Source organism: Microcaecilia unicolor, chromosome 12 (assembly GCF_901765095.1).
Source record: "Microcaecilia unicolor chromosome 12, aMicUni1.1, whole genome shotgun sequence".
Classification (NCBI taxonomy): Eukaryota; Metazoa; Chordata; class Amphibia; order Gymnophiona; family Siphonopidae; genus Microcaecilia; species Microcaecilia unicolor.
Window position 1 is genome coordinate 69,363,035 of NC_044042.1, and position 26,227 is coordinate 69,389,261.

The 26,227-nt window shown below is 46.2% G+C and overlaps 1 protein-coding gene across 1 annotated transcript in view; it reads right to left on the reverse strand.

Moving 5' to 3' along the window:
• The window catches only part of MED1 (mediator complex subunit 1), a 110,608-nt gene that overhangs the window by 35,265 nt on the left and 49,116 nt on the right, over positions 1 to 26,227 (reverse strand). The window contains exons 9-12 of the mRNA XM_030220700.1: positions 5,385 to 5,458; positions 2,933 to 3,019; positions 2,576 to 2,687; positions 2,355 to 2,479 (exon numbers count right to left, since the gene is read on the reverse strand). Of these exons, the coding sequence (XP_030076560.1) occupies positions 2,355 to 2,479; positions 2,576 to 2,687; positions 2,933 to 3,019; positions 5,385 to 5,458 (398 nt within the window). The remainder of the gene's footprint in view (positions 1 to 2,354; positions 2,480 to 2,575; positions 2,688 to 2,932; positions 3,020 to 5,384; positions 5,459 to 26,227) is intronic.

Sequence of the window (26,227 nt, forward strand, 5' to 3'; positions counted from 1 at the left end):
CAAGTGCTCGTCAGGGACGCCCTTCTTTTTTCCATTATCGGCTGGGGACGCCCATCTTTTAAGCACACCCCAGTCCCACCTTCGCTATGCCTCCAACACGCCCCCGAGAACTTTGGTCGTCTCCGCGATGGAAAGCAGTTGAGGGCACCCAAAATCGGCTTTCCATTATGCCGATTTGGACAACCCTGAGAGGACGCCTATCTCCCGATTTGTGTCAGAAGATGGGCACCCTTCTCTTTCGAAAATAAGCCTGTTAGTGTACTGCAAACTAAAGACTGCAAGTAAAGACTTGTATAGAGCTGGCAGAACTGGATGCAGGCAATAAGCATCAAGGCCTGAAAAGCTTTCCTCCCAAATGAGTCCAGTATCCAAGCATCTCTACCTGGAGGCGCCGAGGCATGAGTCCTAGAACTAGACCACCAGACAGCGGTGAGGCAGCGGAGCCCTCTCGAATATGGGAGCCTTCTGCATACAATACTGCCTTCTTGGGTGCAACCTGCACTAAGAGGGAAGATTCCCAGTTCTTCATCAGTGTACCTTTAAGGATAGAACAAATGGTACTCTGACCCCTTCCTTAGGAAAGGCTGGAATACACCAGGCTCTTCCTCTGTCTCTAATTTAAATGGGATGGCAGAAGCCATCTCCCTAACAAAACCAGTGAAACAGACCTTCAGGTGGAGATTTACATTTCTACTGAAGTGGGGAGGGATCAGAGGATATCTCATAAAACTCTTCCTCCGAGAATTAGTGTGGGTCCTCATCTGAGTCCCATGAATGGTCCCACTCAGACTCTTCACCGCTCAGATCTGGCTGAATGAGTCTATGCCTGCCTCAGCTCAGTAAAACAGTGTCCACACTCTGAAGAGTGCCGAAGTGCAGCCCTACCCTCTGACTCCTGGGAAGCTTCCTCCCCGATGTCGAGAGCAGTATTGTATGTATTGATGTTGACACCCTTCGAGGTGCTAGCATTGAGGATCTCTGCACACACATGGGCTGAGCCTCAGAAAGAATTTGGGGCTGATCGTCAGCTAGCTCAAGTGCCTTCAATGCCTGAATGGTTTGCAGCTGCAGCATCTGTGCCAACTCTTCCCTGCATATCGTTTGTTACTGCTCATCGAAGGCAGGCATCAGCAAAGGCGGGGCAGCCAGGAGAGAAGCAGCCTGAGAAAGTGTCAGTGCTGAACCAGTAGCGGAGACCTGGCTGCCTGGAGACTTGCGCACTAGCACCTCTTCCAAAGAGGGGGAGTACTCCTCCCAGTGCCAGGGCTTCTCGAGTATCGGTGAAGTCGATGCCCTGGTGCTCCCGGCACCATGTGTCAATTAGGACCGATGCTTGTGCTTCCCCCAATGCTCAGCATCGCGGTCCTTCAGTGCCAATGAGGACAACATCCAACCCACTGTGTGTCCTCAGTGTTGGGTCCGATGCTCACTGGTCCCAGGGCCTGCTCCCAGCTTCTGATATCTAGAGAGGTGGAGACCTCTCTCAATGCCGGAGCACTCCCAGTGGAAGTTGAAGCCTCAGCAGCCATCGAGGTTGATGCTTCCGGTGCTGATGATGTACCTGCATTCAAGGAGCCAAGAAGTTTCTTCTTTTGTAACTGCAGCACTCTCTGTGTCCTCAACTGCATTTTTAAACAGAGAGAACAACACTTAGGTTCATAGTTAGGCCCAAGGCACCAGATGTACCAACAGTGCAGGTCCATCACAGAAATTACCTGACTACATTGGGCGCACCTCATGAAGCCACTGGGAGTCTTCTGGAACATCAAGAAAAGAATCATGGCCAAATTAAACTCCTCAGTTGTGAGCTGAAAAAGGGAAGTGCTCAAATTGAGGTCAGTGCTCTGGCCTACATGGGCCTAGCAGCTCATGAAAAATAAAGGAAACCAGAAGAGCCAATAAAGCTAATTAAAATAATGGGAAATTAGAAAAGAATAAAAAAAATACTAGCCTAGAAACAGAAAAATACTCACACGGGAAGGCACTGCAAAAGATGGAGCGCATTGTGATGAGCACAAAATGTGTCCTCCTCACTCTGTGGAAAAAGTGAGAAAAACTGCGTGGCAGGCAGGAAGGTACCAGTGCATGAATAGTGGGACGCTACTAAAAAGTTCTGTCTCGCTAGTCAGCGTCCGCACTGGGCTCCGTCGGATAAAGTCACCCAGCTGTGAGAATACGAAAGCCTACTTGTCCTCAGAGAAAGAAAGGTACACTCCAACTTTATTTCCATTTCTAGACAACCTCTATAATCTTCAGTACTACAGAAGACTCTCTGGAATTGATGCCATGTCTGGATCCGTCAGACAGAGCTGTTCACTAGAGCTAGGCAAGAGCTCAGCACCAAGCATACCTACCAGTGCAGCTTTGGATCTTTTGAATAAAATCTCGAGAGACAGGAATCGGCCGTGGGAACTTCAAGAAGAAGCAGGCAGGTAGGTCAACACTATTGGCATTGGTGATCGAGGAGAAGGAAGGGGTCCTAAAAAGAGAGACAATATATTTTATTAGAGCTTCCTACTCAAACTTATGTCATCATAAGAATTAAAGTCATCTTTCAAGGTTTGGCTGACCTTACCCCTTGTTGTCTATGGGATGGGAGCCCATGATCAGTGGGGCAATTGGGAGCTTGTACATTGCCGAGGTTCCTTCAATTGTCACAGACACATTCAGGCCCAAAGTTCGAGGAACTGTAACATTAGACACAGAAAGGCATGAAAAATCTAACCCACTGCAGTTAAAACAAATGACAAAAACAGTGCCGGTGACTGACGTGGTGCCTAACGATGGCACATCTTTTGTTAAGACTCTCTCAAGATCTCAACTGATAGTGTTTACTCTGTTAGATATATTCCTTGAAAACGTTTGCCTTTGGTTTCTCCAAACTTGGAAGTCAGGCCAATACATACAGAGTACAGAACGAAGACAGACATACCATTACTGTCAGTCAGAGTGATGGTCGCTCCCATTCTATCAAAGAAATCATAGGGTGACACATAGTACTTCAGATTCATCAAGTGACCTATGAGAAAACATAGCTTCAATACTTCCACAAGTACATTTATAGTCTGCCAACTTTTTTTGAGCAAAGTGACCATTATCTGCTAGCTGAACAGCACTGCTATAAAAAAAAAAAAAAATTCTTTAGAGAGAGGGACAAATTTAACCACAGTGACCGCCTCAATGGATTGTACCAGAACTAAGAGAGCTCCACAGAGAGACCTACGTTCATATTGTCAAGAAGTGTGAATGTTTACCAGTACTTAGACGGATTAGAAATGCTTTAAATAAATAAATAATAAAACATTAAAAGATGGAAACCACTGCATTGTGCAAGGTTTCTTAACAGGAGGAGACACTGAAGAACAAGCAAAGATTGACAGCAGAATCATAGCAGTCATAGAAAGAAGGAGCTCAACAGAAAATCACCTACTCTCAAATGAGCAGATAATCTGGATTGGAAAGTTACCTTCAACCCCTACTGTAAAGCCATGTCTAATAACAAACAGCACATGATGATCACATAACTGCCTGAACATGCATTTCTCTCACTAGGGAATAAAAATTTCTTTACTAATTTAAATTGCAACTCACTAATTGATAAAGTTTACATTGCTTCTCCCACGATCCTGTAATTTAATTTGGCAGTTTTTGAAGCATACAATAGTGTGTGGTAGTGTAACACTAACAGCCCCTGGGGAGTGACTACTTGTTCCTCTGATCCTATTCCTACCCATCTACTCAGCACTCTCTCTCCTACTGTCATCCCTTCTACCTGTCTCATTCTCAATCTTTCACTTTCCAGTGCAACTGTTCCTGATGCATTCAAACATGCCGTAGTTACATCTCTCCTCAAAAAACATTCATTGGACCCTAACTGCCCTTTCCTATCCAAGACACTTGAATGCGCTGTTCACCGCCGTTGTCTTGACTTTGTCATCTCAAGCTATTCTTGATCCACTTCAATCTGGCTTTCGCCCTCTACATTCAGCTGAAAACAGCCCAGATCCAAAGGTCTCTATTCTATCCTCATCCTTCTCAATCTATCTGCTGCTTTTGACACTGTTGATCACCATCTACTCCATGATACACTGTCTTCACTTGGATTTCAGGGCTCTGTTCTTTCTTGGTTTTCTTATTATTTCTCCCATCTCATTTTAGTGTATGTTCTGGTGGATCCTCCTCCACTTCTATCCCACTATCCCTCTTGGGATCACTTCTTTTCTCTACGTATACTTCTTCCCTTGGTGCTCTGATCTCCTCCCATGGTTTTCAGTATCACTTTTATGCTGATGACTCCCAGATCTACCTCTCAACACCAGAAATTTCAGCAGGAATCCAGGCCCAAGTCTCAGTCTGCCTGTCAGACATTGGTGCCTGGATGTCTCAACGCCATCTGAAATGGCCAAGGCTGAGTTTCTTATCTTTCCCCCTAAACCCAACTCTCCTCTTCCCCCTCCTCTATCTCTGTGGATAACATTCTCATCCTCCCTGTCTCATCAGCTCTTAACCTTGGGGGTCACTTTTGATTCCTCTCTCTCTTTCTCTGCACATATCCAACAGACTGCTAAAACCTGTTGTTTCTTTCTCTATAACATCACCAAAATTTGTCCATACATTTCTGAGCACCCTACCAAAGCTCTTATCCACAATCTTATCACCTCTCACTTCGATAACTGCAACTTGCTTGTCACAGGTCTCCCACTACGCCATCTTTCTCCTCTTCAATCTGTTCAAAACTCTGCTCCACATCTTATATTCTACCAGTGTCATTACGCTCATATTAGCTCTCTCCTCCTGAATTCATTTCATTGGCTCCCTATCCATTTTTGCATACAATTCAAACTTCTCTTATTGATTTACAAGTTCATTCACTCTGTAGCTCCTCAGCACCTCTCCACTCTTATCTCTCCCTACACTCCTCCTCGTTCATTGGGTAAATCTCTCTTATCTGTACCCTTCTCCTCCACTGTGAACTCCACTCTGTTCCTTTTATCTTGCTACACCAAACACCTGGAATAGACTTCCTGATTCAGTATATCAAGCTTCAGCTCTGGCTGTCTTCAAATCTAGGCTAAAAGCTCACCTTGTTGAGGTTACTTTTAACTCCTATTCACTTGTTCAATACACACGTCCGTTTTATAATTCCCACCTTAAGTAATTCCCTTATCTGTCCTGTATGTCTGTCTTGATTAGATTGTAAGCTCTGTCGAGCAGGGACAGTCTCTTACATGTGCAGTATACAGCGCTGCGTACATCTAGTAGAGCTATAGAATTGATAAGTAATAGTAGTACTAAATCTAAGATGTCCATGGCTGCTGTAAGACACATGGCATATTTGGGAATGGGGAAGGGAAGGGGAGTAAGGGAGGGTCCTGTTTAGTTACCTCCACTCCGTGGGGTAAGAAATCCCACGCTGCCATGCAGAATCTTTTCAAGCGTGCTGGCATTTGTGGCTTGCCTATATGACAGAGAAACTCACAAATTAACTGGGCCAAAACCCATTCAAATTTCCAATTTATAAACTTAGCATGCCTGCCTGCTTTTAATAATATTCAAGCAGTACACTCCTTCCTCACAAGCTACTAATACACAGCCAAGCTAATGCATCTCATGCATGCAGCCATGACCATTTCCTAAGCTGGACCATAAGTGTGTCATGGAATTTCTGGCACTCTTCACGTCTAGTCTCTCATGCTAGTCCTGGAGTACCCTTTACACAGGCTCAAGATAGATTTGTCATGCACTGCATATTTGTGCTCAAAACTATTTCATTGTGGCTATCCTGAAAGTCAGATGACCAGAACGTACTCCAGGGACTGGCATGAGAAAGCGAGATTGATCAATGGGGCTTTCTATGAACAATAGGAGAATACAGCCACTTTCATGGGTAATGTCAACGTGGCAATACCCTTTCTTCGAACATTCCAAAACAGCTCTCCAAAGTTCAGCAATCCTGGGGAAGAGTCTCCTGAGCATGCACAGGCACTTAGCTGGATATACATTGAGTGAGAAAGAAAGGTAGGGACAGTGTGGCTGCATTCCCCTGCTGTTCATGGAGAAACCCCACATAAGTCTGGAATTGACTTCCTGAATCAGTACGTCAACCTCCAGCTCTGGCTGTCTTCAAATCTAGGCTAAAAGCCTACCTTTCTGAGACTCCTTTTAACTCCTAATTCCACTTGTTCAGTACCCATATCTGTTTTATCATTCCCACCTTAAGTAATTTCCTTGTCCCTTATTTGTCCTGTCTGTCTTGATTAGATTGTAAGCTCTGTCGAGCAGGGAGTGTCTCTTACGTGTTCAGTATATAGCGCTGCGTACATCTAGTAGCACTATAGAAATTATAAGTAGTAGCATCTTACTTTATTTGTGGACAAACAGGGGTAATGTCGCCACCACACACATGGGTGATTCCCAAGATGAAGGCTGCTTTAGATTTCTGTCAGTGAAGCATCCCAGGATGGGTGGGTAGGGACATATCAGGAATCCTCTCGAGGCAAAAGGTTCTGTAATACCCTCTGACCAAAGATTCTCCAGTCAGGAGGAACGGTCCAAGCAGTAATGCTTTTGGAAAGTATGGACAGATAACTAAGTCACTGCTTTACATCTCTCCAGGGTTTCGTTTTTTATTTCATTTATGAAAATTATAAGTTACAATTATTCAACAAAAGAACTTGTTACAGAAATACACATTCAGTAAACAAAGACAAAAGAGATACATCTCTCTAAGAAGGAAATAAATTAGTGCTTATAGTCCACAATACGGGGGAGAATCCAAAGGAAACAAAACCATGACGCCAGGTTATAAAGGCAATTTAACAAAATAAGATTGAGAGTTTACTACATCCAAATACAGGCTGATTTAGGGACTTCACTAGAATCAGGAGGATTTACTTTCTTATTTGCCAGAAATGCCTGTAATTGATCTGGGTCAAAGGAAGTAGATTTGTTAGAGGCAAATAACACATTACATCTACGAGGAACATGAAGACAAACGTTCCACCAAATGAAACTACTTGTTGCCTCATCGATAGAAATGTTTTCCTTCTTTCCTGTGTTAATTTTGTTAAATCCAGAAAAATCCAAACTTTCTGATCCAGAAACTGTTTTTGTCTGTGACAGAAATAGGATTTCAATACATGCTCCCTGTCCTCTGGAAAAACAAAAGTTACGCATCTGAGGATTGTTTCTGAACTTTAGATGTCTTAACTTTAGAAGAAATGTAATACGATTTAGATATTGGAGGAAAAGCATCCTTTGGCATCATCAAGATATCCTCCAGATAGCTTCGCAAGAGCTGACTGGAGGAAAAAATTGGATGTTTAGGAAAATTTAACAATTGTAAATTCATATACCTCATCACATTCTCCAAATTTTCAATACGTCTGTTTGTAATAGTCTTGTCTTTTACCACAGCTGTATTCAATTTCTAGATCTCATTGCTCTCTTGGTCCAATTTTTTAACTGAGGATTGCATAGGTGACAGTGCAGCCTCATTTTTTATCACTACAGAGCTAAACATTGACACAGCCTTTGTTAAGGAGGAAACTGCTACAAGCAAGGAAGATTGGATTTGGTTTGGGAAGGCCTAAGTCACTGTTTCTGGTCTTACCAGCGGGAGTGGAACCTTCAGTGTTTCCAGAACAGATTCCTGAAGCAAAGCATAGGGGAAACTTGTGATTGAAACCAAAAGGCTCTAATCCCGCTGTTCTGAACCAGCTCTCCTTTGCAAAGATGTCTCTGGAGGTACATTAGACCACAGGCTGTCCAATCCAGGATGAGCGCCATCTTATGACACCACTTGCTGGAACCCTTGTGCGGTCGAATACTCCGACACTGGAAAAGGAGGTGCCTGTCGCTGGTCCAGGCTCAGAGTAGTATCTGTGTTTTCCACAGCTGTTGTTTCCGATAGCAAAACAGGAGGAACCAGCGATCTTGTCACCACAAAGGCTTCAGCGATAGAAGTTTGGAGGTAAGCAGTAGCTTGCTGAGACTCAGAGGGAAAGTCTCACGGCTTACCTTACGTTTCTTCCCCATTACACAAACAGGGAATCGGAGAGCTGCTACCAAGTGTGACAGCCCTCAGTCGGCCATTTTGGAGTCTCACTCCAGGGTTTCTTACAGTAGTAGATTTTGCTCACATTTGATGAATACGAGTGCAACTAGAGATGGCAAACTTGCTTTAAGAATAACAGGATTCAATTCATGTTTATATTTATGTTTGGATGAGGGAAACAAACAACTGAGAATACTTCCTCTTTCTTGCATGTCTTATAGGTAATATAGCAATACTTGTCTACAGTCCAGAATGTGTAGAGTGATGTCCATCAGATGAGAGTGAGACTTTGAAAGGAATATTAAAATGAAAGCCAGGTATAACCTTAGGTAGAAATTTGAGATGTGCGTAGCAACACACTGTTGGGGAAGAACAGGGTGTATGAAGTATAGCGGGCAAGGGCTTGTAACTTACTGACTCATTGTGCGAAAGTGATGGCAAAACAGGTTTTCCAAGTAAGGTATTTTAATGTTTGGTCTAGTGATTTGATGAGCCATGCAAGAATGATAAGAGTCTATGAAGGAAGAGAGAAATGAACTGGCCATTTGGTGTGAAGAAACCTTCAAATGAAATGTGAAATTAGAGGGGATACTACCTGGTTATGATAGGTTGCAAGAGCCAAGTACATAGGGCCCGATATCAAAACAATTTAACTGCACTGGCAATATCCAGTTAGTGCTGGGTGGACTGGAAGAGGGCGTTAGTATAGACCTTGACGTTAACTGGGCACTGCAAATATCCAATGTTAGCACCTGGATAGCTAACTGGGCACATTGGACTGCATATAAATGTGGTCCTAACTATGCCCACTGCATAATTTGTATATGCTACATAAAATCATAAGAGTAGCCATACAGGGTCAGACCTAATAATTCCTAACATTCTATTTGCTTTCTTAGCCACTGCTGCACACTGAGCAGAGGGTTTCAACGTATCATCAATTATGACATCTAGATCCTTTTCCTGGGCAGGGACTCCTAATGTGGAACCTTGCATCACGTAACTATGGTTTGGGTTCCTCTTTTCCACATGCGTCACTTTGTACTTGTTCACATTAAAAGTCATCTGCCATTTGGATGCCCAATCTCCCAGTCTTGTAAGGTCCTCTTGCAATTTTTCACAAACCTCTTGCAATTTAACAATGGTTAATAACTGTGTCATCAGCAAATTTAATTACCTCACTAGTTATTTCCATCTCTAGATCATTTATAAATAAGTAAAAAAGCAGCAGTCCCAGCACAGATCCCTGGGGAACCCTACTATCTACCCTTCTCCATTGAGAATACTGACCATTTAACCCTACTCTCCAATTTCTATCTTTTAACCAGTTTTTAATCCATAATAGGACATTGTCTCCTCTCCGATGACTTTCTAATTTCCTTAGGAGTCTTTCATGAGGTACTTTATCAAATGCCTTTTGAAAATCCAGATACAGAATATCGACCGGCTCACCTTTATCCACATACTTATTCACCCTTCAAAGAAATATAGTAGATTGGTAAGGCAAGATTTCCCTTCACTAAATCCATGTTGGCTTTGTCTCATTAATCCATACTTACGTTTATGCTCTGTAATTTTGTTCTTTACAATAGTCTCTACCATTTTGCCTGGTACCGATATCAGGTTCGCTGGTCAATAATTTCCCAGAACACCTCTGGAACTTTTTTTTAACAATCGATGTTACATTGGCCCCCCTCCAATCTTCTGGTACTATGATTGATTTTCAAGATAAATTACTTATTACTAACAATAGCCCTGCAAGTTCATTTTTCAATTTTATCATTACTCTGGGATGTATACCATTCGGTCCAGGTGATTTGCTATGCTTCAATTTGTCAAATTGCTCCATTACACCTTCCATGTTTATGGAGATTTGTTTCAGTTTCTCTAACTCGTCAGCATTGAATAGCATTTCTGACACTGGTATCTCTCCCACATCTTCCTCGGTAAAGACCGAAGAAAGGAATTCATTTAATCTCTCTGCTATGGCCTTGTCTTCTGATTGCCCCTTTTATCTCTCGGTCATCTAGCAGCCCAACTGATTGTTCTGCCAGTGTCTTGCTTCTAATATACCTAAAAAGTTATTATTCTATGTTTTTACCTCCAACGCAATCTTCTTTTCAAAATCTCTCTTTGCTTTCGTTATCAGCACTTTGCAGTGATGCACTTGGGGTGCAGAAATCCAAAGGAGATGTAGCAGCATAAAATGTTTTGAACTTTTTTGGGATCTTACCAGGTATTTGTGACCTGGATTGGCCACTGTTGGAAACAGGAAGAGGTGAGATATTGATAACCACACCTTAGGGGTGATGGTGTCTGAAGACCTCAAGCGATGAAACAATGCGACAAGGCGGTGGCCACAGACAGAAGGATGCTAGGTTACACAGAGAAAGGTATAACCAGCAGAAGAAAGGATGTGTTGATGCCCTTGTATAAGTCATTAGTGAAGCTTCATTTGAGTATTGTGTTCAGTGTTGGATGCCCTATCTTGCTAAGGACATAAAAAGATTTGAAGCAGTTCAGAGAAAAGTGATCAAAATGGTATGGGGTTTGCCCCACAAGATGCATGAGGAGAGACTTGATGACCTAAAGACATATACCCTGGAAGAATCGAAAGACATACATTCAAACATTTGAAAGGTATTAATCTACAAACAATCTTTTTCCATAGTCGTAAGGTGTTAGAACTAGAGGACATGAATTTAAGGTTGCAGGAAGGCAGCCTCGAGAATAATGTCAGTAAGTACTAGATACGTGGAATGCCCTTCTGTGGGAGGTGGTGGAGATGAAAATGGTAACTGAATTAAAAAATATGTGGGATAAACATAAAAGATTCCTGAATGGAAAGAATGGAATCAGTGCTGGGCAGACTTCTATGGTCTCGGACCTGATCGTGGCTGGACAGGTTTGGATGGGTTAGAGTGGGGCTTCGATGACAGCTTCAGCAGTTGGACCACAAGGCCAGTGCTGGGGCACACTTCTACAGTCTGTGCCCTGAAAATGACAAGGACATATCAAGATCAAGTATGCTTATGTAGTATCGTATCATATTGTATCTTATGCTATGAGTTTATCTTTTTGGACAAACTGGACGGACTATACAGATCCTTATCTATTGTCATCTTCTATGTTACAAGGAGCAGACAGGCAATGTTTTTATTCTTTTATTTCAAATATATCTTACATCAGAAAGGTAATGAAAGAAGGGAGGACATTTAGGAGTCTGATGACTGTGCCATCTTGTGGCTTAGAGGTGGGTATCGTCCAAGTTCAGTGATGCCCTTCAGAACCTTTGGCACACAACTGACTGCTGACTCCTCAAACAAACTGAAATTTTCCTCTTGCTTTTGGGTAAAATGTTGACTTGCTGGATTAGTTATTTATTTATTTATTGGGGGGGGGGGGGGGGGGTTATCTCTTTGCTGAATGGGGAAAAGCAAAAATCTCCTCAAACCCCTCAATCTAGCAGGATGGTTCAAGGGGATAATGGGTCAGGTGTGAACTGTTGATAGGGTACCTTAGGGGGAAGGGTGGTTTACGAGCTGGTAGATTTGTTTTGGATATAGGTAAGTGACTAGCTTAAGTAATTAAATTGCATGCACAAATCCAGAATACGACTAGATTTGCATGCGCAATTTCAGTCACGCTATATAGAATCCAGCAGATTAGTCAAAGTGGTAAAGGTATGAACACATAAGCAGGAGTGGGCTCTTATTTTCTTTGGGGGCAGAGGGAGGGAAAGTAAAAGTAGAAGGACTGTGAATATATCTGATGAATATATACATGCCCAAAAGGAGACAAGGAAAATTTCTTGATGAAATTCTATGAAGAACACAATCTTTTGATTAGTCCCAAAATTTTGGAAAGAGACCATTTCTATCTAGAATTAAATAAATCTAAAGGGCTATAGTAAATCTAGAGGGGTGGAGGGAGCTCTTGCTGAGTCAGTATCAAAAAATGGACTTGACTGACATCTTGCGACTTCAGAATCTAGAGGTAAAGGGTTATATCTGCTATTGTCAGATCTACAATTCCTATTCTAGAATAGATTACATTACGTCTAATATTCATTATGGTAGTATAATTCTATAGTGTGGGCTGACCACACCCCCATTCATATGAGCTCTTGGACTTTCAGTTGTTCCTATTTAGTTGCGATCCTTTGTATCAGGAAGTTGAAGGAGTAATACAAGATTTAGCACATTATGATACATCAAAAGTGAAAGAGGTAGTTTAGGATGCACTAAAAGCAGTTGTTGGGGAGATTTAGCTAAGATAGGCTGAAGGGTCAACAAGGAAAAGAAAGAGAAGCTGCAGGTTTTCAGGGTGAAGCTAAGGAAACTGTAGGCACAGCACAAAAAAAAAAAAAAAAAGAGCAGACCTCTGCAGGCACACAGATAGTAGTCACAAGAGGAGAAATTAATGCTGTCCCGAAAAAAAAGTGGAACTGCAGATGAGGAAGATTGGGCAGAAGTACTAAATGATGGTGAAGACTAGATAAATTGCTTGCTGGGCAGCTGAAACCAAGGCCTTGGCAGGGCTTTATATTACAAATTAAGAAGGTAGAGACTTGTGTCTCTTGCAGTCAGACATTAAGCAGATTTTTGTGAATTTTTATACAAAGTTATATTCTACTGAATGTAAAAGCTTAGTAGAGCAGATGGCCCTTATACTACCACAAAGACATTATCTGTGCGTGCATGTGGTGGCATTACTCTTGCTTGTCCACAGAAACACTTTTCCTATCTAACCAGTATATCCCTTTCATGCCAAGAAACAATGGAGTGAAAGGTCAGTTTAAAGCACTCCCGTCAGCACACGTCTGGTTTCCAGGACAGCTGAAAAGAGTATCCATGAACTTCATTTGAAGCAAATGGTTCCAATTTAACATCAATTTCCATATGGTGGGTAACCTATAAACCATACAAGAATGTGGCCCTTGAAGACAGACCTATGGTTTAAGGATTCTATACCCCTAACAATCACTTGTAACACAGGCATTACTGCCCTCATTCATATTAGTAACCTTATTTAGTGGTGAGGAATTCTGGGCCTGCTTACTTGCTCCCACTCCCAATTCTGTCCCAAGGAAGTATTTCCAACACTGAGAGCCTTCTCTGATAGGTAGCAAATATGGCAAAGCACAGGTTACAAAGCCAATAGAAGTCTCATGGAATTCTTCTTTCCCAGTAAACCACTGTTGCTCACCTGTAATATATGTTTTCTGTACACAGCAGGACTGATGAAGAACTCAAGTGGAGTGATGTCATTGCACATCACTGGAATGGAATGGCAGTCCCAGAGCTCAAAATGTAGTGTAAAATTCTGAGCATGCTTCACTCTTCCTGTGTGCAGTGGTCTCTTCGGGTCCTCAGTTTCAAAGCTCAAAAATTTTGGTGTGATCTCTTGGGAAGGTGAAAGGGATGAAAAGTCTGATCAATGCTTTTTCTGTTGACAAGCACAAAAATTGGCTGACTCCCAACCTTAGGGCTGTTCACAGCTTTTAAACCGTACCAGCTTATATTGATTAGGAATATAATCATAAATACAAGACAGAGAGAATTGTGGAGGCTGCGAGACCCCACTGAGGACTGTGTGTAAGAGGATGGGGGAGGAAATCTGTTTTTGGTTGCTAGGGATCTTTTCTTACTAAAAATTTGAATTTAAAAAAAGGTACCAGTTTACATGCCCAAATTTGAAAGCAGCGTGCACTAAAAAAAAAAAAAAGTGAGAATTACTACATCACACAGATTGCCCAGCAAAAATTAACCAAAGGCACTATCCTTTATTGTGGCTAGTCCAAGCAATAGTGCGAAGTAAAACAATGAAGCAAGGACCATGTTGCTGCTCCACAAACTGTATCCAGCATAGCAGATTTTAGGAGAGCTGTAATGGCTTAATTTGTAAGTCTTTAGCTAGCCCTCATTTGTTTATAACCAAACAATGAAGGATATCAGCCAATTTGGCAGACTTCTTTTGGAAACTGGAATTCCAACTCTTGTTAGGATCAAATGAGAATGCTGCATAGACTTCCTGACAGGAGACAGCTTGAGACTATCTGGCGGACTTCTATGGTCTATGTCCCAGAAACGCCAAAGAAAGACTATAATCAAGTACATAATATCATGTTCATTGTTGATTATTTGTGAATTGATAATGAGTGTGACTATTGGGTAGACTGGTCCATTCAGGTTTTCATCCGCTGTCACTATGTTACTATTAATCCTCTCTGCTCCAGGGCTGATGTGCAGACCTCAGCTCTGACACAGGCACAAGCATCAGATGTCACCGGACCTACTGGCGCGTGCATGTGGCGACCTCTCAGCACACAGTGCCAGTGAATCAGAGACAAGTCTTAAATGTGCGCACCACAGAGTTCCAAGTTCCAACTTCTGTTCCTTCCTTGCCTGTAGTGCTGCGGAGGTTTCATAGAATGGAAGTTCTCCCTCAGTTGCTACAAGTGCTTCAGCTTCAAAATAATGGTGCTTAGAGATGCTAAATGATTGGGAATTCTGGTCAATTGTCTCAGCTGTAGTCACAAATCATTTCAGTTCTCAACCTTCCTTACTTCCACTTTTGTGGAGAGGGACATCCGCCCTTCTCCAGTCCTCCACGACCACTCCCAACTCTAGAGAAGCACTGAAAAGATCTGCCAGTGGACCTGGCAGGAGTTTCAAATTCCCACCCATCATAAGGGCTGCTTTGCTTTATCCCACTTGTTCTGGGTTGGTCTGGTTAAGGAAGATACAGAAGGAGAAATTAGTCTTATCTGTTAATTTTGTTTCCCTTTAGTCCTACCAGACTAGTCCAAAAGCACTCCCAAGGGGGGGCTGACCGTCTTTTACTGGTTCTGCTGGTTACTTCATAATTATCAAAGAATACAATTCTTCTCAGGTGTTCAAACATGGGTTACCTGTGGCCATAGTTTCTGCAAATTGTTTTTTGTTAATGGATTCAGACATGTAGTATTAATTCTACAACTCAACTGAAAGGAATACCTGGTCTCCCTTGCTTTGTCATTTGATATTCAGAAGACCTAAGGCTGCACATTGTCCTTATAGGGAAGAGCTCATAGGGTTTTGTTCTCTCTCTCTCCATCTGCTGGTTGATAAGCACAAACCTGCAAGTTACCTGACTATCTCCCATTCCTCTGCAGGGACTGACTGCCTCCAGAAAAAAGGCCTCTCCACAGCCAATCTGCCTGCTGTTGCCTTTTGAGGGGACAGGCAGAGGAATTCCATAAACGCATTAGAAAGGCCAAGATACCTCTAGTGCATATCCCTTGTGGATGACTTTTGAGACCCACTGGTTCAAAGTCCTCTAAATCCATCATCTCTAGTAAAATCTCTTTCCTCACCTGCCAACATGCAACATCCAAGCATGGGCTCCCTTACTTCACTGGGATCTTCAGACACTGCCAGTGCCCCACCTCCAAAAGAAAAAAACCCCCCAAAACCTTCATCTCACCCTTCTCAACAACTGCCTCAAAAAGGATTGTCCGCCAAAAAAGAAGCCGACTCCACTGGGGCACCACTCCCCGTCCTGGATTATCTTCATGCTTCCCAAAGGTACTCCATCTATGGGAAATGACCAGCCCCTTGGGACCTATCCTCCAGGAGCTCTGGAACCTTTGAGTGCCCCCCCCCCCCAAAAAAAAAAAAAAAAAAAAAAAATCCTTTACCAGCTTCTCTAGGTCATCTCTGAACAGCAACTTACCTTTGTTTTTTGCCATTGCCTGTATTATGTCATACAAGGCATCAGCCAAAAAGTGTAATCCTGCTTTCAGGCACAGTCTCTCAAATTCCATCAGAAGATCCCACCAGGACTCTTCAGGTAACTGTTGAGCCCATCATGGATGAGTGCGGGTCATGTAACCACAAATGGCTGCCCCCTTCCAACGGGATGGTTGTCTTCTTAGTTACAGCTGATAGTAAGTATCCACCTTGGGCAGACACCCTGGGCACTGGCTGACCAGGTATATGCCTACCTTCAAACTAATATTAGATGTGTCCCACTCTGCTGCAAATATGTTCTTGATGTCTCTATGAATAGAGAAGGAGCCCAAACAAGTCCAATGTCATGGAGCAAATATCCTCCAGGTTTTCTTCTAGGGCCAATCTGGGCCTCTTCCTGAGGCAAAAAGCTTGATGCATTAACATGATGAACTCAGGGTAAATCCTATTCTTTACCCTCTTATCCTGAGCATCATGCCCATGGACCCCTCTCTCAGGCTTAGTACAATGGACCCCTTCTCATGTGGATATACTGCAGGCACAGTCAAAATGGCAGCAGTTTCCACCAAAATCACTTCTCCTGTCCCGAGAGTGTTCTTTGCTGCGTTCCTTTCCATTTTTCTGATTTACTTTATTGTAAGCTATCATGTAGGAGTAACTACATGGCGGTACACTAAACATCAAATAAACAAACATGCTGAAGATTTGTCTGCTATTGTGACCACCACTGGAGCGCCAAAGGCTACAGTTGCAATCACTATCTATGGCATCCTTAAAGACCACATGTGGCAATATCCATTTAACTGTGCAACCTGTTTCCAAAAAGTGGGCATGAAATATAAGGTTCAACTGGCACCAGATTTCGATAAGGTCCAGTTTTCACATTCTTCTGTTGTGGTTGAAATGGCTATGCAGAAAGTGAAGAAATACAGGGAGCTTTCTAATACTCCAGGTAATGATTCACTGTTCTTAGAATGTTTTGGCAAGAAGGTGTTTAAAGGTGCCATTCTTTCTGCTCACATACTACTACTACTATTTAGCATTTCTACAGCGCTACAAAGTGTATGCAGCACTGCACAAACATAGAAGAAAGACAGTCCCTACTCAAAGAGCTTACAATCTAGTAGACAAAAAATAAAGCAAACAAATCAATTAATGTGTAGAGAAAAGAGGAGGAGGGTAGGTGGAGGCGAGTGGATACAAGTGGTTATGAGTCAAAAGCAATGTTAAAGAGGTGGGCTTTCAATCTAGATTTAAAGATGGTCAAGGATGCGGCAAGACGTAGGGGCTCAGGAAGTCTATTCCAGGCGTAGGGCGCAGCAAGACAGAAGGCGCGAATTCTAGAGTTGGCAGTAGTGGAGAAGGGAACAGATAAGAAGGATTTATCCAGGGAACGGAATGCAAGGGAAGGGGTGTAGGGAAGGACGAGTGTGGAGAGATACTGGGGAGCAGCAGAGTGAGTACATTTATAGGTTAGTAGAAGAAGTTTGAACAGGATGCGAAAACGGATAGGGAGCCAGTGAAGCGACTTGAGGAGAGGGGTAGTATGAGTAAAGCGACCCTGGCGGAAGACGAGACGGGCAGCAGAGTTTTGAACCGACTGGAGAGGGAAGAGGTGACTAAGTGGGAGGCCAGTAAGAAGCAGATTGCAGTAGTCCAAACGAGAGGTGACAAGGGTGTGGATGAGGGTTTTGGTAGAGTGCTCAGAAAGAAAGGTAAAATTATGTATCATACCTGATAATTTTCTTTCCATTAATCATAGCTGATCAATCCATAGACTGGTGGGTTGTGTCCATCTACCAGCAGGTAGAGATAGAGAGCAAACTTTGCCTCCCTATATGTGGTCATGTGCTGCCGGAAACTCCTCAGTATGTCGATATCAAAGCTCCATCCGCAGGACTCAGCACTTAGAGAATTACACCCACAAAGGGACACTCTGCCCAGCTCACCACCGCCGAAACGGGGGAGGGGAATTAACCCAGCTCATCCCCACACAAGTGGGGGAGGGGAATCCGTCCAGCTCATCCCCGCGGAGCGGGGGAGGGACACCACCCCGCCGATGCGGGGGGATCTGGCTTATCCTGCAACCGCAGGAGGAGCTGACTGACCCTAACACCGCCGAAGCGGGAGGGGTACAAAGCTGCCCTACAGCCGCACGAAGCGGGAGGGAGTGCCGGCAGAATTTAAGTCTCAATCCAGCCCCGTAAAACGGAGGGGAGAGGAATGCAGCAGCTCACTGTAACACAAACTCGTCTCAACTCTTGAAGAATCCAAGTGAAAAAACTTGAACACGAAGTCCTCCTGAAGTAACTGAAGACTAAACTTGAACCTAAAATTCAACCAGAATATAAACAGTACAGATATCTGGGAGGGGCTATGGATTGATCAGCTATGATTAATGGAAAGAAAATTATCAGGTATGATACATAATTTTACCTTCCATATCATCATGCTGATCAATCCATAGACTGGTGGGATGTACCGAAGCAGTACTCACCCAGGGCGGGACATTGAAATCCCTGACCGCAACACTGAAGCTCCAAACCGGGCCTCCGCCCGAGCAGCCACAGTCAAGCGGTAATGTCTGGAGAAGGTATGGGCCGACGCCCAAGTTGCCGCCTTGCAAATCTCTTCCAAGGAGACGGACCCGGCCTCTGCCATCGAGGCCGCCTGAGCTCTAGTGGAGTGGGCCTTCAACTGAATAGGCGGCACCTTCCCCGCGGCCACATAAGCCGCTGCAATGGCTTCCTTGACCCATCTTGCCACTGTAGGCTTAGCAGCCTGCAGACCCTTACGAGGACCTGCAAACAGGACAAACAGATGATCCGACTTCCGGAAATCATTGGTCACTTCCAAGTATCTGATGATGACCCGTCTCACATCCAGATATTTGAGAGCAGAATACTCTTCTGGGTAGTCCTCCCTACGAAAGGAAGGGAGACAGAGCTGCTGACTCACATGGAAGCGAGAAACAATCTTGGGTAGGAAGGAAGGCACTGTGCGAATAGTCACTCCTGCCTCAGTGAACTGCAGAAAAGGCTCTCGACAAGAGAGTGCCTGGAGCTCGGAAACTCTTCTGGCTGAAGTGATAGCCACCAAAAAGACTGCTTTCAATGTCAGGTCTTTCAGAGATGCCCTCGACAAGGGTTCAAAAGGCGGCTTTGTAAGGCTCTTAGCACCAGGTTGAGATTCCATGCAGGCACCACTGAGTGCAGAGGAGGGCGCAGGTGATTAACTCCCTTGAGGAAATGCACCACATCTGGCTGCAAAGCCAGGGAAGCACCCTTCAGGCGGCCCCTGAAGCAAGCCAGGGCCGCTACCTGGACTTTCAGGGAACTGAGCGACAGGCCTTTCTCCAGACCTTCTTGCAGGAACGCCAGCACTGAAGAAATTGGAGCAGTAAATGGAGAAAGTGACCCTGCTGCACACTACGCTGTAAAGGTACGCCAAACCCTGGCGTAAGCAGTAGAAGTAGAGCGCTTCCTCGCTCTCAGCAGAGTGGCGATGACCTTGTCTGAGAAGCCCTTCTTCCTCAGACTCTGCCGCTCAATAGCCAGGCCGTAAGACCAAAGGGGGAGGGATCCTCCATCACCACGGGACCCTGATGTAACAGGCCCTGCTCCACTGGCAGTCGCAGAGGTTCGTCCACTGAGAGCCTGATCAAGTCCACATACCAGGGACGTCTGGGCCAATCCGGACCCACCAGGATTATCCGGCCCGGATGCTTTGCCACCCGGTCTAGCACCCTGCCCAACATGGGCCAGGACGGGAACACATAGAGAAGCTCCTGTGTCGGCCACTGTTGGAGAAGAGCATCTACTCCCAGGGATCGAGGGTCCCGTCCTCTGCTGAAAAAGCGCGGCACTTGGCAATTGGCCGATGACACCATCAGATGTAGGCTCGGCTGGCCCCAGCGCTTCGTGATGTCCAAGAATGCCTGAACAGATAGCTGCCACTCTCCGGGCTCCAAGGTATGGCGACTGAGAAAGTCCGCCTTGACATTCATGACTCCGGCAATGTGGGCCGCTGACAGCTGTTCCAGGTTCGCTTCCGCCCACTGGCATAGATTCATGGCCTCCTTGGCTAGAGGGGCGCTCTTGGTACCTCCCTGGCAGTTGACATAGGCCACAGCCGTGGCATTGTCCGACAGGACCCGTACTGGCTTCAACGCCAGTACCGGGATGAACTCCAAAAGCGCCAACCGAATGGCTCTGAGTTCCAGGAGGTTGATAGACCACTTTACCTCTGCAGGAGACCAGAGCCCCTGCGCTGTCCTTCCCAAGCAGTGGGCTCCCCAGCCCGACAAAGAGGCGTCCGTCGTGACGACAATCCACTCCGGAGTCACCAGAGGCATTCCTGCAGACAACTTGTCTGTCTGCGTCCACCAGCTCAGCGCCTTGCGCACTGCTGGGTCCAAGGGAAGGCGCACAGCATAATCCTCCGACATCGGAGTCCAGCGCAGCAGCAGAGAGTGTAGTAGTGGTCTCATATGAGCCCTGGCCCAGGGCACTACTTCCATCGTGGCCGTCATAGAGCCCAACAGCTGCACATAGTCCCAAGCCCGAAGAGGAGAGGCTACTAGGAACTGGTCCATCTGAGCCTGAAGCTTGACAATCCGATTGTCTGGCAGGAACACTCTGCCCACTTGGGTGTCGAATCGAACTCCCAGATACTCCAGGGACTGAGTTGGGCGCAGCTGGCTTTCCTCCCAGTTGATGATCCACCCCAGGGAGCTCAAAAGAGCAACCACCCGGTTCACAGCTTTGCCGCACTCTGCATAAGAGGGGGCTCGGATCAACCAGTCGTCCAGATAAGGATGGACTTGTACTCCTTCCTTCCTCAGGAAGGCCGCGATGACCACCATTACTTTGGAGAAGGTCCGCGGAGCAGTAGCCAACCCGAACGGGAGGGCTCTGAACTGGAAGTGTCGGCCCAGTACTGCAAAACGCAGAAAGCGTTGATGAGGAGGCCAGATGGGAATATGCAAGTACGCTTCCTTGATGACCAAGGATGCCAGGAACTCTCCTGCCTGCACTGCCACTATAACAGAGCGGAGGGTCTCCATGCGAAAGAGCCTGATTGACCCCTTGAGGTCGAGGATAGGCCGTACAGAACCTCCTTTCTTTGGTGCCACAAAGTAAATGGAGTAACGTCCCTTGCCAAGCTGATTTTCTGGCACCGGAACGACCGCACCCAGGCGGATCAGATTGTCCAAGGTCTGCTGCACTGCCACAGCTTTGACCGGAGATTTGCAGGGAGAGAGTACAAACCCGTCTCTTAAGGGTCGGCAGAACTCTAGCTTGTAGCCGTCTCTGATGACTTCCAGCACTCAAGCGTCTGAAGTTATTGTGATCCACTCGCCCAGAAACGAGGACAGCCGTCCTCCAATCTGCACTGGGGCGTGGACCAAGGCCCCGTCATTGGGTACGAGACCCTAGGGGAGGACCGGAGGGAGCACCTCCGGGACGACGGTCTCTGCGAAAGGAATGCTGCTTGGGGGAGAATTTCCTCTTGAAGGAAGAGGAGGCAGAGGAGCCCGACCTGCCCGGGCGGTACCGACGGGCTTCCTGAAACCGTCCTCTGGAGGTACCGGGGCGAGCACTAGCCTCTGGTAACCTCTTGCCCTTAGACGTGCCAAGATCGGTCACGATTTTGTCCAGCTCGACCCCAAAGAGCAGCTTGCCTTTAAAAGGCAATCTAGCCAGGCGGGATTTAGAGGCGTGGTCAGCAGACCTATGCTTCAGCCAAAGCCACCGCCGCGCAGAGATTGTCTGAGCCATGCCTTTAGCTGAGGCCCTCAAGACATCATACAGCAAGTCTGCCAAATAGGCTAAGCCCGATTCCAGGGCCGGCCAATCAGCCCTCAAGGAATGATCCGAGGGGGAAGCCCGCTGCACCATAGTCAGGCACGCCCTGGCCACATAGGAGCCGCAAACTGAGGCCTGCAAACTTAAAGCAGCCGCCTCCAATCTTTTGTCTTGGGCGTCCTATAGGGCCATGCCACCTTCCACCGGCAACGCCGTTTTCTTAGTCACCGCAGTGATTAAAGAAACCACGGTAGGCCACAGATAGGCCTCACGTTCACTTTCAGGCAAAGGATAGAGGCGGGACATAGCCCTAACCACTTTAAGGCTCGCTTCTGGGACATCCCACTGAGCCGAAATTAAGGTGTGCATGGCATCATGCACGTGGAAGGTTCTATGCGGGCGCTTCGTCCCCAGCATAATGGCAGAGCCAACAGGGGCTGAGGGAGAGACGTCCTCCGGAGAGGAAATCTTCAAAATGCCCATGGCCTGCATTAACAGGTTGGGCAAATCCTCTGAGCTAAAGAGCCGCGCTGCAGAGGGGTCATCCGCTCCATCCGAGCGGGGATCCGACTCCTCCAAGGAATCCGCAAAGGACCGTTGGGAGAACTCAGATACGCTGCCCTCATCTACATCGGAGGAGACAAAGTCCTCCAAGGCCTGGGAATCAACCAGAGGGCGTTTACCTCCGGGGGCCTCAACCTCTTTACCAGACGAGGGAGCAGGGGCAGCGTTTTGCATAAGGAAGGCCTGATGCAGCAGCAAAACAAACTCGGGGGAGAAACCCCGCATACTGTGCACTTCCGCAGCCTGGGCTACAGCCCTAGACGCACCCTCAACCGGCGCTCGCAAGAGCGGGGGAGAGACATGCTGCGCATCCAAGATGGCGTCCGGCGCGACACTCCGCAAAGGAGCCGCGCGGGAAGAACGGCGCTTAACTTTAGCCGCTTTTGTGCCGTCGCCCAAATTAAGGGCGTTCATGGCATCAATGTCTCCCACCTCAAGGGCAGCCCAAGAAGAAGCCGTCCGAGCCGCGTGGCCGGCCAATATGGCGGAGGCGAGCCGCGGGGGATGGGCGTTTATGGCGGGAAAAAACCGCCACACCGGAGGAAGGACCGGGACACTCATCGGTCACGAAACTGTCACCTAACAAGGGCGAATCAGACTTTAAGACCCCCGCATCCCCTCTGGAAGCGCACACGCGATCCGGGGAGCGACTCTTTGCGCCCTCGCCCTCCGAAGCCCTAGGCCACGTGGAGACCAATCGGGGAACCCCCTGCCCGCTATAAAAGGTAAAAATTACCTGCTGTCCGCTCCGAGCTGTAACGACCTGGTGTCCCAGTGAGAAGCTGCAATAAATGTTTAAATAAACGTCGAAATAAACGCCTTTAAGGACGTTCAAAATTTTTTTTTTTTTTTTTTTTTTTAAACGGAGCCAGCGGGAGGGGGGAGAAAAGGAGGGACCTGGCGCCACCAGGTTTGCACTTGCTCAAGAAGAGCCCTCAACCCCAGGCACTCAACAAAACCTAAAAATTAGGCTTGGAGGCCTAGCCAGAGCTGCTGCTGTGTGTGACCACCACCTGCTGAGATAGAGAACATACTGGGGAGTTTCCGGCAGCACATGACCACATATAGGGAGGCAAAGTTTGCTCTCTATCTCCACCTGCTGGTAGATGGACACAACCCACCAGTCTATGGATTGATCAGCATGATGATATGGAAGGGGCGGATTTTACAGATGTTGTAAAGAAAGAAACGACAGGTCTTGGCGATCAGCTGGATACGAGCAGAGAAGGAGAGAGAAGAGTCAAAGATAACCCCAAGGTTTCGAGCTGAGGAGACAGGGAGAATGAGAGAGCCATCAACAGAAACAGAAAACGGGGGGAGCGGAGAGGTGGGTTTGGGGGGGAAAATGAGAAGCTTGGTTTTGTCATATTTAATTTCAGGTGGCGTTGAGACATCCAGACAGCAATGTCAGACAAGCATGCTGAAACTTTGGTTTGGATGCAAGGTGAGATATCAGGGGTAGAAAGGTAGATTTGGGAGTCATCAGCATAGAGATGGGATGAGATTAATGAACCAAGGGAAGAAGTGTAGATAGAAAAGAGGAGGGGACCAAGAACAGAACCCTGAGGTACGCCGACAGGCAGAGGGATAGAAGTAGAAGAGGATCCACCAGAGTGAACACTAAAGGTGCGGAGGGAGAGGTAGGAAGAGAACCAGGAAAGGACAGAGCCCTGGAATCCAAGTGACAACAGGGTATCGAGAAGTATGCTGTGATCGACAGTGTCAAAAGCAGCGGAAAGATCAAGAAGAATGAGGATGGAATATTGACCTCTGGATTTAGCCAGTAATAGGTCATTGGAGACTTTAGTAAGCGCAGTTTCGGTTGAGTGGAGAGGGCGAAAACCAGATTGTAGTGGTTCAAGAATAGCATGTGAGGAGAGAAAATCAAGGCAGCAGCAGTGAACAGCACGCTCAAGTAATTTGGAGAGAAAAGGAAGGAGGGAGATGGGTCGGTAATTAGAGGGACAAGTAGGGTCGAGTGAAGGCTTCTTAAGGAGAGGTGTGACCACAGCATGTTTAAAGGCAGCAGGGACAGTCACAGTGGAAAGTGAGAGGTTGAGAATGTGACAGATAAAAGGAATAAGAGCAGGAGAGATGGCATTAAGAAGGTGGGTGGGAATGGGATCAGAGGAACAGGTGGTACATTTTGAGGAAGAAAGGAGAAGTGTAGTTTCCTCAATAGTAACTTCAGGAAAGGAGGAAAGGGAATGAGGGGAAGGAGAGAGAGGGGAACGGACTAGTGGAGGGAGAGGTGGCGAGGTAGAGAATGCAAGGTTTATCTTTTGAACCTTGTTGTGAAAGAATTCAGCAAGGGTCTGAGGAGATAATAAAGGGGGAGTTGGGGGAGGGGGCACCTTGAGGAGAGAGTTCAATGTGGTGAAGAGAAGTCGAGGGTTAGAGCCAAGAGAGTTAGTCAGTTGGATATAATAATCCTGTTTGGCACGTAAAAGAGCAGATTGGAAGGAGGTCAGCATGAACTTAAAGTGTAAAAAATCAGCAAGGGCCCGGAGGGAAGTGACGTCACCAGATATAATGGACGTCTGAGAGCGGAGCTCCCGCTGCCCCGCAAGAAATCTACTAATAAACTCGAGCGAACAGCGGCAAACGAAGCCCAGCGGGTCTGAATACCCCCTCCTTCAGCCAGCAATCGTGTTAATATGAATCAGAAAGCGACGGGGATAGACCTAGCGCGATTTGCTTACCCGAACGGAGACGGTGCGCCAAGCTCCAAGATGGCGGCGGCCCGCGAAGAGCAAGAAAAACAAGAGGAGAGGAATCAGCGCCGAGGCGAAGGATTGCCTGAGCGCCCCGCTCTGGAAGAGGCAGAGGGAGAGATCGCTCCAGCGCTAAAAAACTGGCTGCAAGAAATCAGCTCAAACCTGAAAGTGCTACGTACAGAAGTGGCCACGCTTGGAGCTGACCTTAGAGGTGAAATTAGGGAGCTCGGGACGCGCTTGGAGGAAACAGAAAACCAGGTGGAAGGCCATAGTGAAGCTCTGGGTCAGATGGAACAACATATTACAGGACTGCATAAAGAGCAACAACAACTATGGGCCAAGGTTGAAGACCTAGAAAATAGAGGCCGACGCAACAACCTGCGCTTTCGTGGGCTACCGGAGACGCCCACATATCAAGATAGCACAACGGTGATCCAAAAGATGGTGGCCGAATTGATGGCAGCGAACAACACGGCTATTGAGGCAGAGGCAGTCCAGATTGAAAGGGCCCATAGAGTGCTGGGCCCGAGCCGCAATAACATATCAAAAGATATAATAGCCTGCTTTACGAGTTTTAAACTTAAAGAACAAATCTTAAAAGCAGCACGTCAAGTCCCAGAATTTAAATGGGACTTGTATAGAATTGAAATTTACCAAGATGTGGCAGCAGCGACGTTAAAAAGAAGAAATGAACTGAAACCTTTTACAAGAAGACTGCGTGACCTAAACATACAGTACAGATGGCGGTATCCCTTTGCCTTGGCATTTTATAAAGACGGCAAGCTGCACCAAATAAGATCACTAGAGGAGGCCAGAACAATTTGCCCAGAACTAGAAGTGGAAGCGGACTTGGTTGCTCCCAACGGGGATAAGAGAAATACCACGCAGTCTGCACCAACAAAGTGGAAAAGAGCGGGAAAAGGTCCACGGAGACTTCAGCGACAACAATCTGCTGCTAAAATTACATGAAGCCATGGGACGAGAAGACCCAGAACCAATAGAAGGTGAAAAGCTGCTAGACACCAAAGTAGCGATTCGGGACCAAGACGAAAGACATGTTTAAGTAATGTTAGTTTGCTTATGTTACGTTAACTGCTATTCAAGGGGTATGCGGTAAATGTTTGGTGAGTCACTTTCTCTTCACTTGGGTGCCTGTTGATACTGAGAGACACCCAACTTACAAAGGTGGGGGGAAGGGTGGGAATTGGGAGGGGGAGGGGAGAAGGGAGGGGAACAAAGATGACACAATACATGAGACATATCATGTTTATCAGGGTAGAGATACACTGCAGAGGCGAAGAATGACATCTCGAGATAATTATGGCTGATATAATATGGCTATCATTAAAT